The sequence below is a fragment of the Brienomyrus brachyistius genome, chromosome 9, assembly GCF_023856365.1.
Source record: "Brienomyrus brachyistius isolate T26 chromosome 9, BBRACH_0.4, whole genome shotgun sequence".
Classification (NCBI taxonomy): domain Eukaryota; kingdom Metazoa; phylum Chordata; class Actinopteri; order Osteoglossiformes; family Mormyridae; genus Brienomyrus; species Brienomyrus brachyistius.
In genome coordinates, this window is record NC_064541.1 from 3,205,322 (window position 1) to 3,218,853 (window position 13,532).

General features: G+C 40.0%; 1 protein-coding gene across 7 annotated transcripts; it reads left to right on the forward strand.

The window, feature by feature from the left end:
* Window positions 1–1,681: 1,681 nt before the first annotated feature.
* LOC125748314 (zinc finger protein 624-like) lies at window positions 1,682–8,139 on the forward strand. Of its 7 annotated transcripts, none has more exons than XM_049024313.1 (5): window positions 1,682–2,166; window positions 4,292–4,411; window positions 4,586–5,194; window positions 7,019–7,342; window positions 7,487–8,139. In XM_049024313.1, the coding sequence occupies exons 1-5, from the start codon at window positions 2,061–2,063 to the stop codon at window positions 7,753–7,755; spliced, it is 1,428 nt and encodes a 475-aa protein (XP_048880270.1). In that variant the 5' UTR covers window positions 1,682–2,060; the 3' UTR covers window positions 7,756–8,139. The 7 variants fall into 7 exon arrangements, with proteins under 7 accessions (XP_048880270.1, XP_048880276.1, XP_048880274.1 ...); XM_049024319.1 differs by having other exon boundaries at window positions 7,588–8,139; XM_049024317.1 differs by having other exon boundaries at window positions 7,604–8,139.
* The last annotated feature ends 5,393 nt before the right edge of the window (window positions 8,140–13,532 follow it).

A 13,532-nucleotide genomic window follows, 5' to 3' on the forward strand; every position in this document is an offset into this window, starting at 1 on the left:
TCTGTCCCACTCCAGTCTAAAGTGCAATAAAATTTTAGGCCTATGTATCTGAAGTTAAATGTCCTATCAAAATCACCAATTGTCATCTTCCCCATTTGGTGACATAGAGCTTCAATAGCTAGCCCCATGGCCTCACTCCTCTAATTTTTTGGGTTTGATTCTTTCCTCTCTATTCTATAAAGGTTTTCAAGTTTTCTCCTGTAGTCTAAAAACCAGAGGTTAGGTGAACTGATATTTTATAAACTGCCCTTAGTCCAGTGGTTCTCAAACTTGGTCCTCCGGACCCACTGCCCTGCTTGTTTTCCAGCTATCCCTGCCCTACACACTGATGATTGACTGAACACACCTTATCCAGGCAATCAGAAGCTGAAAGACAGCTGGAACTTGTGTGTGGGGCAGGGATAGCTGGAAAACAAGCAGGGCAGTGGGTCCCGAGGACTGAGTTTGAGAACCACTGCCTTAGTCTATGATCTTGCATGTTTCCTGTGCCGGACTCGTGTCTCCTGCCATCTGCTCTCTTGTTTCTGGAATGGGTAGGTAATCATGGATGGATGGATAATGAGAAGAAGGAAAAAGCCTTTAAGTAAGGCTCTGCATGTTGAGATATATAGACAATTTCCCTACGGGGACAATAAAAGTATCGATTATTATTATTATATCCAGGCGGAAACTCAAACCCGGGTCACAGAGGTGTGAGGCAACAGTGCTAACCACTGCACCACCATGCCACCCATATATATATATATATATATATATGTATATATATACATGACCCTGGTTCGAGTTTCCGCCTGGGACACATGTGTGTGGAGTTTGCATGTTCTCCCCATGTCGTCGCTGGGTTTCCTCGGGGTACTCCGATTTCCCTCCACAGTCAAAAAACATGCTGAGGCTAATTGGAGTTGCTAAATTGCCCATAGGTGTGCATGTGTGAGTGAATGGCGTGTGAGTGTGCCCTGCGATGGGCTGGCCCCCCATCCGGGGTTGTTCCCTGCCTCGTGCCCATTGCTTCTGGGATAGGCCCCGGACCCCCCGCGACCCAGTAGGATAAGCAGTTTGGAAAATGGATGGATGGATGGATGGATATATATATATATATATATATATATATATATATATATATATACACACACACACACACAGTACATATATATATATATATATATATATATATATATATATATATATCCATCCATCCATCCATCCATTTTCCAAACTGCTTATCCTACTGGGTCGCGGGGGGTCCGGGGCCTATCCCAGAAGCAATGGGCACGAGGCAGGGAACAACCCCGGATGGGGGGCCAGCCCATCGCAGGGCACACTCACACGCCATTCACTCACACATGCACACCTATGGGCAATTTAGCAACTCCAATTAGCCTCAGCATGTTTTTTGACTGTGGAGGGAAATCGGAGTACTCTATGGACAGAGAAAAAAAAATTATCAAAATAAGCAAAAGTTAAATATAATGGCCTCTGTTAAACATTTTTCTTCAAACAATTTGGTTCCTTACACCTCTCCTCTGGTATATATATATATACAGTATATATACACACAAACATATTTGTGGATTACTTCATCCACAAAATTAGGCCAGTGCCTAATTGTCAGTGCCTGCTGACACTTATGAGACCAGGAAGATAATGTATAAGTGCAGTCTGCATGACGGTACGGGCATGAGATTACATGCATCCATTCCTTTTTAAATCTCTTAAATAAATAGCGTTAACATGATCCAGAGCGTATACTATTGAAAACAGGGCGTGATTTTTCCTAAGGTAGCACAATACTCATCGTGAAATAATCAGTCAGCTAGTTTCATGATACGCATATCCACACTTAGTGCTGACCTGAACATACAGAGCTTGTGAATTATGAAGAGAACTACGGGACATTGAGAGTATCCACACACCGTGTACCAAAAAACGCTGGCTGTGTATATATGAGCCTCGGTGCTGCCCGGAAGAAAACGGGGCCACCTTAAAAGGGCATCAGAAAGCGTCGATTTTCCGGTACCTACTGGGTAAGAGGGAAATGGCTTTCTTGTATATTGATCCAGATGAACAGATCCCGAATATTCATCTTTTCCAACCTTCCTCGAATTCCGCCCTTCGGACGAAGTATATATTCAACCAGAGGAGCGCATCAAGACCAGCAATTGTTTTGTAAGAAATTAGTTAAAACGGCTATAGCTAAAATATCGTCTGCCTGTTTGTATTACATAAATCACGAATGCAAACACGTTTACACGCAATGGATTGTTTTCATTATATATTTTTATTAATCATAAATGAATCATACCATTTTAATGGTATTTACGTATGTTTTATGTAGAAGTACAATTAAAATGCTTATTTATGACTACAAGCCATGTGTTCATATTTATATAGCGGTACTGGCCCACCGATAAAGGACGACAGAAAACGGAAATTTCCACCGTATTTCTCCGCATTATATCAATTAATATTTAATAAAAGCCAATGAGTCCTTTCTGTACTTTTTAATGGTGGGTTTTAAGGATGGATTGTCGTAAAAAAATAAATTAATAATAATAATAAAAACTGGAGAAGATGAGCAGACTGGCGTTTTCACGAAAATTACCCAAAATATCCTTTATCCTTTCGCTGAATATTGTGTTAAATGGGATTTGACAGCATGTCTGATATATAAAATATTTGGTAATCTATAGGCCTACTACTCAGGTTATCTTGGTTTTTACAAAATTTAAAGGTAAATGTTTTCTGTGGAAAAAAAGAAGTATACTTTAACCAGAACCGCTGGCAAAGGGCGATGGGAAGTACAAAGGGTACACCCGTTTGTTGTTTTCCTTCTGTTTAATTGAAGGTAGCGGTATCTTGGTTTTGCATTCGGTTTTAGTAAGCTACATCATTTGGAAGACGCAAATAAATCCCTTATTTGATTCAAAATCAGGATAATTTCATGAACATTTGGGGAAATAGAGTGTTTTTTTTTATTTTGGCGGGGGTGTAAGTTATTGCCAAATCTTGAATTGACTGTCACCAGTGCTTGAAAAGAACGTTAATGTAATGTCTGAATAGTCTATATAATAAAATGCTTTAACTGCAGAGTAAGGTTTTATTTTTTTGGTTATAAATAAATATGCAATTGTGAATATTAATATGAATAATAAGTTTACAGTAGACCTTGTTCTTGTGTTTTTCACATTTTTGTCCTGAGGGCATCTGTTTTACTGTGGTTTTCTAAGAAAGGGTTATTGCTGTTCTGATCTAATGATTAACTGGAGACCTACTGTAAGTGCTTTCGTGGAAGGAACTTAATTTCATCTATCTATTTTTCCTGGCTGCTTATTAATTTGAGTTAATTTCCCAGGTAAAGTATGCACTTCTTAAATATGACAATTCAGGTATTTTTAGTTTAATTAATTATTCAGAATAAAAAAAGCTATCCCATTTTGTTTAGCTCCAAAAATGTATTTGTTTAACTTAAATTTTCCTTCAACATCTCTTTGATCATTTTTGTAGCAGAGTATTGCAGATGTATAACTTAGCTGTGTTCTAGAGCCTTATCAACATGCTTGAGTTTGTTTACATTTTACTTCTGTGCACAAGGCTATTACTTGTTACATTCTGCCATGAAACAGTGTTGTTAAACTGCAAGGTCAACGGCAGGCAAGGCTGAGGTGATCACAGCCAAAACTATTCTTGTGAAGAAATGTTGCCCTATGAAATTATGTGTTTGGTATGAAAAATTAAACATAAAATCAGAAACTAGCTCAATTTGCAAAAACTGAATAAATGATAGAGGACCATATAACCCAGGATACATTCATTAGAATACAAGGAAGCCTTCTGATTCTCCCGTCTCTTGATTCTTTGAACTCTGCCTTCATTATCATCCATATGCAGCTGGATTTGATTAAGTCAGATGGAAGCTCACATGGTTCATTCTCAAATACTCCAGCAAAATGAATATCACTTCCGCTTTGACATGCTAACTCCTGATAAGGAGTAATCAGTTGGTTCTAAAACACTCGAATCTTATACATATCAAGACATACAATTAGGACAAATGTATATAATAAACATAATGCATAAATATTTTTTTCTATATATTGTATGTGTACAGGCATCCTATATTATAAATATAATGTAAGCATTTTAACAGCTTTTGTCGCTTTTAAAATTGTTTTATAAAAACAAATTGAGTTAATATATTCATAATCCTTACGTTGAAACGTCTAGTCTCTGTCACAGACTGTAATGGAGACTCTTTGTGGAAAAGGAGGACCTTACCATCATGATGTTATAGACGTTGTCATCAAGAAAGAAGAGGAGGAGCGTGAAGATCAGCTGGAAGATTTTCAAGAGCCTCCACTATTAGTCACCAAGCAGGAGAAAGAGGAGCACGCAGGAGAGAGGAAGTGTTATGGTTTGTACCCAATACAATGGGCACAGGTGCACTTCGGATGTATCTGTGTTTCCTTATGGTCAGGTTATTGTGTTTAGTATTACCCTGTTCAATGAACACCGCAGTAATTCAGTCACATACTGGTTTTTTGTGAATCATGACTTCATCTTGCATTTTGTCGCTTCCTTTTTCCAGGATGTCCTCAGCCCCTTATCACGAACTTTCAACCTACAAATGATAATCCAAGCACTCTGGGAGATGTGAACAAAGCAAAAAAGGTAAAGAAGAGGAAGAGGGTTTGTGAAGAGGAGGAGTGGGCTCCTGAGACAGCAGAGGGTGGCCGAGGCACTGACTCGAGGTACTGTCGCCTGTGTCAGCGCTGCTTTAGCTCCTCCTGGGAGCTCACTGGCCACTGCTGTACCGGCATAATAGGTACAGGGGACGGAGATGGCACAAAGTTGGAGTTTCGATGCCCTGTGTGTGGTGATCGATTTTTGAGGCCCACTGCCTTCATAATGCATAAGCAGAGTCATGTCGGACAATCGCAGTACGTCTGTGGGGTGTGCGGCCGGACTTTAAAGACACTCCAAAAGCTTGCCACCCACCGGCGGTCCCACACGCGCAGCCCCCTACTACAATTGCGGTGTCGGGAATGTTGCCGAACCTTCCCTGGCCTGGGAGCTCTGAGGGACCACAGGATGAGCCAACATGGTAAAGAAGCAGATGAGCAAGAGGAAGTGAAAGACACAGAGCACCAAGAGGCAAACACAAGGCCCCTGAGCAGTGATACAGAGGGCCTGGTAGGTGAGTGTTTTTCCATCACTTCCTGTACCTTTGACATTGGAACTACTAGTACACCAAACCTGCATTTTGGCCAGTCGATAGAAAACTGAAAATAAAACAGCAGAATATTGAAGACTTTTTGTGTGTTTTTGAGTTCCATTTTTTATTATTTTGGACTTTTTTTAAGTTCCATTTTTGTTCTTCTGCACAGATTTGAGTCAAATTTATTTATTCTAAGAAGTGTTTCTTGCTACTGTCACCTCTGGCTTGCTTGCTGGGGGCTTAGGGCAGGGGTAATGTAAAGCACTTTGAAACAATGTAATGTGAAAATGCATCATATAAATTAATTGAATTTCAAGTGACTCCAGTTTCCCCCCACAGTCCAAAAACATGCTGAGGCTAATTGGAGTTGCTAAATTGCCCATAGGAGTGCATGTATGAGTGAATGGTGTGTGAGTGTGCCCTGTGATGGGCTGGCCCCCCATCCTGGGTTGTTCCCTGCCTCGTGCCCATTGCTTCCGGGATAGGCTCTGGACTCCCCGCGACCCAGTAGGATAAGCGGTTTGGAAAATGGATGGATGGATGAATTTCAAGTGATAATGTAGAAGTATGGATAATATAGCTAATTTGGAATAGTGTTCTTAATTTAGAATTTATAAATAATATTAAAATTGAAAATATTGAATTTATAAAAGGGTTTTTAATTCATTAACCTGTTTATTAATTTGTTACTCTCATTGGGGCATCTATTTATAAGTGTCATGAAAATGTGTTTGTATTTGTGATTTGATTTTATTTAATAATGGGCACAACATATTTGTATTGGTTATGTAAGATGAGTGTCTTTAAGTCAAAAGAGTGCGTAGCTGCACACTTTTTTCACTTAAGCACATTCTGCCATTGACTTAAGTGTGGAGTTTAAGGTAATTTGCATGCTTTGGGTGGAGAAACACCAAATATGGGTGTATTGCATGTAAATGACCCTCAAGCGCATTCTGCCACTGACTTACCTGCGCTTAATTGCATGTTTTCCTCATACGCACTGGAGGGCTGTACAGTAAAACCTTGCATTGAGAGCATAATTCATTCCGGAAATATGCTTGTAATCCAAAGCACTCATATATCAAAGCGAATTTTCCCATAAGAAATAATGGAAACTCAGAATACATTTAACTCAAACGTGCATAACTTTTTAAGCACTTGACTTAAGTGCTTGATGAATATCAGTGGTGGCTGATCCACAGAGGTAGAGGAGATAGTACCTCCTCTATTTTTGAGGTAAAATTACGAGACAAATAAGTTTTTCATCACTCATTACTATAATTTTTTTGTAAAAATCACTGGTTTGATTTTTTTTTTCTGCAGAAAATCCATGCGGATGGGGGTGGCATGGTGGTGCAGTGGTCAGCACTGTTGCCTCACTCCTCTGGGACCCGGGTTCGAGTTTCCGCCTGGGTTACATTTGTGTGGAGTTTGCATGTTCTCCCCATATCATCGTGGGGTTTCCTCTGGGTACTCCAGCTTCCCCCCACAGTCCAAAGACATGCTGAGGCCAATTGGAGTTACTAAATTACCCGTAGGAGTAATTTATGGTGTGTGAGTGTGCCCTGCGATGGGCCGGCCCCCATCCTGGGTTATTCCCTGCCTCGTGCCCATTGCTTCCGGGATAGGCTCTCAACCCTCCGCAAATTGACCTAGAACCTTCAATATTTCAAGTTTGCTGTTCCTCTTTTCTCGCGTTTTAATGTAGAAGCAGATAGCCGTGCAGCTCACTGGCCGTGACCCTCTGATGTTATTTTCCCCGCCCCTTTTCTCACATGTCCCGTGTTCCTCCCTGGGCCCCAGCCCACCCTCTCCCATCTCCTCAGCCTCCCCAGTGCTTGCGCTGCTTCATGACATTCCGTGATGTGGAGACAGCAGAGAGGCACCTGCGCTTTAAGCATCCGGCTGATTATGAGCAGAAGCTCCAAGGTCACACGGTGTTTGCCTGCTGCGTCTGCGACCGCACCTTCCCATCCTCACGCCTTCTTTCTGCACACCAGCGCACACACAGCAAATGGAGCCTGATCCCTGCTGGAATAGATGAATCACTACAGAAAAGCAAAGATGAGAGAGGAACAGATATGAAGAGGAATGCTGAGAGCATAGAGAGAAAACAGACAGTTGACAGTAAGTTGAATGATTTTCCAAAATATTACATCGGTTTCATAGATTTTAGACTTTATTACATTTTCAGGTACAAAATGCATTTATAAGCAATTTAATATTTCACAGATAGCAAATTCCTGCCCTGTAGTTTTCTATGACTTTCAGATAGTGGGAGCATACCAAGTGGATCTAGTTCAATGTGTTGCTTTCATTGCCACATCATCTTCACTGATCCTCGAACTTGGAAACGTCACATGATCTCCAAGCACCCTCCTTCCATAGCAGCACATCCGCCTGGCGAGAGTGGTCGTGGATACCTGTCCCCGCGGCCGCCCCGAGGCCAGCCAAGGCCCTACCGCTGCTCAACATGTGGAGAGAAGTTCATCCAGGAGAGCTCCTTGATAAAACACAGCACTGAGTCTCACGTGGGCTGAGGGGGAGCGGCGGCCAACAATAAAAGGCATATTAGAGATAATGTTTATTAGATAAAAAGTACAGGACAACTGGTAGGTTTATTACACTGCTTTACAGACACAATTTCCAACTGTTGTACTATATACAGTATATAATAAAGGTTCAAACTAAATTTTAACTATCCACATCCAACAGATGGAAAATACAGAAGTTAATCTCAGAATTTATCTTCATAAAAAAGAAAACACTGGCTTCTTAAAAAAACTGGCTCATGTAACTTTGTTGTCTTTTGTTTACCTTGTTCACCTAAGTTATTGAATTATGAACAGAGAACAGGACAAAAAATGGAATTTCAGGGGGAAAAAGTGTGCTGTATGTGTTCATTAAACTATGAACAAAAAACATGTTCAGTTTGTACAGATTCATGTTGTGCACAGGATGGTTTGTGCCTGCCATTTTTATTTTTACACTCAGTACAATTAAAGCTCAACACACTAGGCAGATGATTCTTAGCTCACACCTTACACATGGGATCAGGCACATACACATGTAGTGAAATTATGAATTTGAAATCTGGCTATGGGCCTGTGTGGAATAGGGCTGGGTTTAAAAAATTGACTTTCTGAATCAAATTAATCTTCATTTGCATAATCCAATAATGATTCATTAAAATCCCAAGTTTGATTATTTTAATGTATGCCTATGGCATTTTCTTGTGGATGCGTGAGGCATTAATCCTGCCACATAACATGATTTGGCAGACATAAAAAGATAAAACATAGTGGTAGCTGCTCCACTGAAGGTACAGTCAAGCTTAAAGGCAGATCTCTAGTGTCGTGAATGGCAGGTCAGGCATGCTCCAGATACAGCAGCTCTTTGGGCCAAAACTTTACTGGGAGGCACACCATACTTTACACATAGTGACAATAGCCAAGCTGGGGAACATAGTGAGGGCAGACACATATACACATGAATTTGTAGATGAGAAACGGGTGAACAGGCAGGACATGAGGGCTGGGAACAAGGTGATTCTAGCCAATCATGGGCAAGGCAGAGGTGGATCATGACAATATCCTCCCCCAACTCTGGGCATGAGAGACAACGCCATAACCAGGGCAGAACACACAAGACAAGGGTCCAGGGAGACCAGACATGACAAACTATAATATACATACTGTAGGACCAGGAAAGTAAGACAAGATCAAAGATGAAAAGAGAAAACAGACTGGCAACTGTTGATGTACCAAGGAAAGTGACAGAGTCAGATGGGTGAGGGTCCAACACTTGCATTTCTAAATATGGTGTAACTGAACTAAAGACTGAGCATAGCTAGTTTGAAATTGCCTCCCATTGCCGTTCATTTTATCCAACTAATCTCATTAAATCAGTTTCCCATTTTAGTGCCGTCAGCAGTTGAGCATATCTCAAGAAGGAAAGTGTTTTATTGAGAAGCTGTTTAATGAGTTAGAGGTTGATTGTATAAGGAAACGCAGTCAAAAAAGCGCTTAAAAAGTGCATTTGAGTTAAGCGGATTCTCCTCTCATCAGCGTGGACACGCCCACCGCACGTAACCTGAAAAAGAAGGTGCGGTCATGCAAAAATTCTTCAAGCAAGAAAAGAAGGTCACACCCTTGAGGATTTTGGCAACAAGCAAAACAAGGAACAGGGACTACTTCATTTACATTGTGAACCTTATTGAAATTCATAGAAAGCCTTGATGAAATGAAGGCAGGGCAGTACCCCAGTATGCTTATGTTTGGTCATTCGCACAAACATGAGAATTCTTTGACTTTTTTTGTGTAGAGCAATTTACATTACGTTTACTTATTACATATAATAAAAATATGTAATCTATAGCTCTGATTTAATGATTCCTCAACTATTTTCCCCAAATAGGCACTAGCATTGCAAATAAAACAAAATTAAGCCAAATGTTTTTAATCTTTCAACTTCGCTGCATCTAGCCCACAATAGACATTCAGTATAAGAAGAGGTTCCTCCATTCCTTCAGTTGTTTTGAAATGTAGTGTCAATTGTTTCACTCCACCACTTATAAAATCGACATTTTAGACAATAATAAAACATGAGTCTGTCTTTAAACTAATTGTAAAAATTAGAGAAAATGAGATAATGATTTTCTGAGAATAACCCATATTGTGTGTAAGAATGAACCCATTTACTTCTGCCTTTCCCCACTCTTCATTCATAACATTTCTGTAAACAAGCAAATATGCCTAACCAATAGATCTGGGGTAAATGTAGTACTGGGCATACCCATCAGGCAGTGTGGCGGCATGCTGGACTATTGCCAAATGTGAAGAGTGTAGCTCTTTGTGGTTAGTGTCCATCATGCTGTTATTGTTATGCATAGTAGGGCCTATTTAATGTCATATGTTGTAAATAATGTGTGTGTGCATGTGTTTGCCTACCATGTGGCTTGTAGGTCTGGGCAGGTAACACAGTGTGTGTGTGTTGTGAGTGACTGAGAAGTATGTGGCTGCAGAACAGTGGGCGACCTCTACTAGCAGGACTTTGTTGCTACCTCATCTGTACCAATCTGTTCAGGCCAGGTAGCAACAGACCTCCACTGTGTGGCTGGAAATCACATGAATTCCACTGTGGGGCCATAAAATACACCACTCCACTGTGCCAAAAATCACATGACCTCCACATCTGGCCCAGACATGATGTGACTGAAGAGAACTCTGAAGGCTGAACATGTTTCCTTTAAAATTATGACTTAATGATATTTTAGTCTTAAATTATATTTGTCATAATGTATAAAGTTACATAGAGATGTGAATTTCAGACTAAAATAGCAAACAATAGCCTATTAACATTCCCATTGATTTAAATGACATTATTAAAGTAAATTCCCGTGTTGCACAAACATCCAGCACTGGTCATGTGATTTCGAGCCTCCTAGAGGAGGTATATCCTCCGTTACTGAGAGTAATAGGATATAATCCTAGTGGAGATAATAATAATATCCTATCATATTGTCACGCCCAGCACGTACGATCCTCGTGTGTTCCACGCCCCCCTGATTATCCACGTGTGCTTCCCTGATCGTACCCAGCTGTGTCTAGTTATTTTGATCTGTCCAGTCTATTTGAGTCCAAGTCTTGCCTGTGTCCGGTGTCCGTCATTGATGCTTGTGAGCGTCAGTAGATGTGTCCTGCTCTGCGTTTCCCCGATCCCTTGATTAAATCCCCTTTTACCCCGTATTCTGCCTGCTTGCCTGCTCCTTGCCCGATCGCCACTTGCCTGTTCCTGCACGCTCACCCGTTCACCGGCCGATCCTGACACATATATTATAACAATATATTATTCTAATAGATTATTAATAATAACCATAATATTAATAATACCATGATTTTTATATATATATATATATATATATATATATATATATATATATATATATATATATAATAAACACACACACACACACACACACACACACACACATATATATATATATATATATATATACTTTAATTGTTATTATTATAGTATAATTATTAATAATAATAATATCTAATATCCTATAATTTCGCCTCTGTTCCTGAAGTTCATATAAGAACATAAGAACTATACAAACGAGAGGAGGCCATTCAGCCCATCAAGCTCGCTTGGGGAGAACTTAACTAATAGCTCAGAGTTGTTAAAATCTTATCTAGCTCTGATTTAAAGGAACCCAAGGATTCAGCTTGCACTACGTTACCAGGAAGACTATTCCATACTCTGACTACGCGCTGTGTAAAGAAGTGCTTCCTTAAATCCAGTTTGAAATGTTCTCCCGCTAATTTCCACCTATGGCCACGAGTTCGTGTATTTGAACTAATGCTGTAGTAACTATTTGGTTGAACAGCATCCAAACCTGTTAGAATCTTATATACCTGGATCATGTCCCCCCTCAGTCTCCTTTGCTTGAGACTGAACAGATTTAGCTCAAGTAACCTTTCCTTGTATGACATTCCTCTAAGACCAGGAATCATTTTTGTGGCCCTACGTTGCACCTTTTCTAAGGCCACAATGTCCTTTTTAAGATATGGTGACCAAACCTGCACACAATATTCTAGGTGAGATCTCACCAAGGAATTGTATAATCTTAGCATTACCTCCCTTGACTTACACTCCACACACCTGGAGATATACCCCAATATCCTATTGGCCTTTTTTATTGCTTCCCAACACTGGCCAGAATGGGACATGGAAGCATCAACATACACACCAAGGTCTTTTTCATGATCAGCTACCTTTATTTCAGTGACACCCATAAAATACCTGTACTTTATATTTCTGCTCCCTACATGGAGTACCTTACATTTGTCTACGTTAAATTTCATCTGCCAGGTATCGGCCCAATCACTAATTAAATCAAGATCCCGCTGTAGCTGCTGAGCCGCTAATTCAGTATCTGCTACACCACCCACCTTGGTGTCATCTGCAAATTTCACCAGTTTACTGTATATATTGGTATCTATATCATTTATGTAAATTAGAAACAATAGTGGTCCTAAAATCGAACCCTGCGGTACCCCACTATGGACGCAGGCCCACTGTGACATTGTGCCTCTTATAACTACTCGCTGTTTCCTATCTTTTAACCAGTTATCAATCCAGGTCTCTACGGTACCTAAAATACCTGTCGCTTTGAGTTTAAGTAGGAGCCTCTTGTGGGGGACAACATTAAAAGCCTTTTGGAAATCTAAGTAGATGACATCATAGGCCTTCTTATCATCAACTTCCTGAGTAGCTTCCTCAAAAAACTCCAACAGATTTGTTAAACAGGATCTACCTCTCCTAAATCCATGCTGGTTATCCCGCAAAATGTTATTGGAGTAATCTACCATTTTCTCTTTGATTATAGCCTCCATAACTTTACCAGTTATACAAGTTAGACTGATTGGCCTATAGTTTGACAAATTACTTCTATCCCCTTTTTTGAAAATGGGCGTTATGTTGGCATGCTTCCAATCAAAAGGTACCACACCTTCAGATAAGGATTTTTGAAACAGTAAAGTTAACAGTCGGCAAATAATATCCCTCATCTCTTTTAACACTATAGGTAAGATGCCATCAGGGCCCTGTGATTTATTTATTTTTATTTGTTAGGCTTTGCAAAACATCAGATTCAGTTATATATATATTAGTTATAGACGATGCTGGATCGGTAATAAGAACTGGTAAGTTACTAATGTCCTCAACAGTGAATACCCGTGCAAAACTATCATTGAACTCATTTACTATATCAATGTCGTTTACTATTATAAGACCCTTACTATCCTGCAGATTAGTAATTTCAGGTTTTAGAGCTCTTTTAGAGTTAAAATACTGGAAGAAACTTTTAACGTCATCCTTAGCTTCCAATGCAATCATCCTTTCGACATTTCTTTTAGCTCGTCTAATATCATTTTTTAACTCAGCCTGTAGACTTAGATATTCTTGCTTTATTCTGTCATCATCAGTTATTTTCCATTGCTGGAACAAAGCCCTTTTCCTCCTTACTTTATACTTTATTTCCCTAGTAAACCACCTAGGTTGCAATTTCCTAGATCTATTCTTGCTGGAAACAGGTATGAAGTCCTCTTGCACTTGCAATAATGTGCTTTTAAAAAATTCCCAGGCCTCTTCAACAGTTTTGTTGATATAATGTCATGTCTGGGCCAGGTGTTGAGGTCATGTGATTTCTGGCCCCACAGTGGAGTCCTCCTATCAGAGATCGCTCAGTGATCTCCAGCCATGTCCTCTTGAAGTGACTGGCACACATCAGAAAACATTTTTGTCCCTT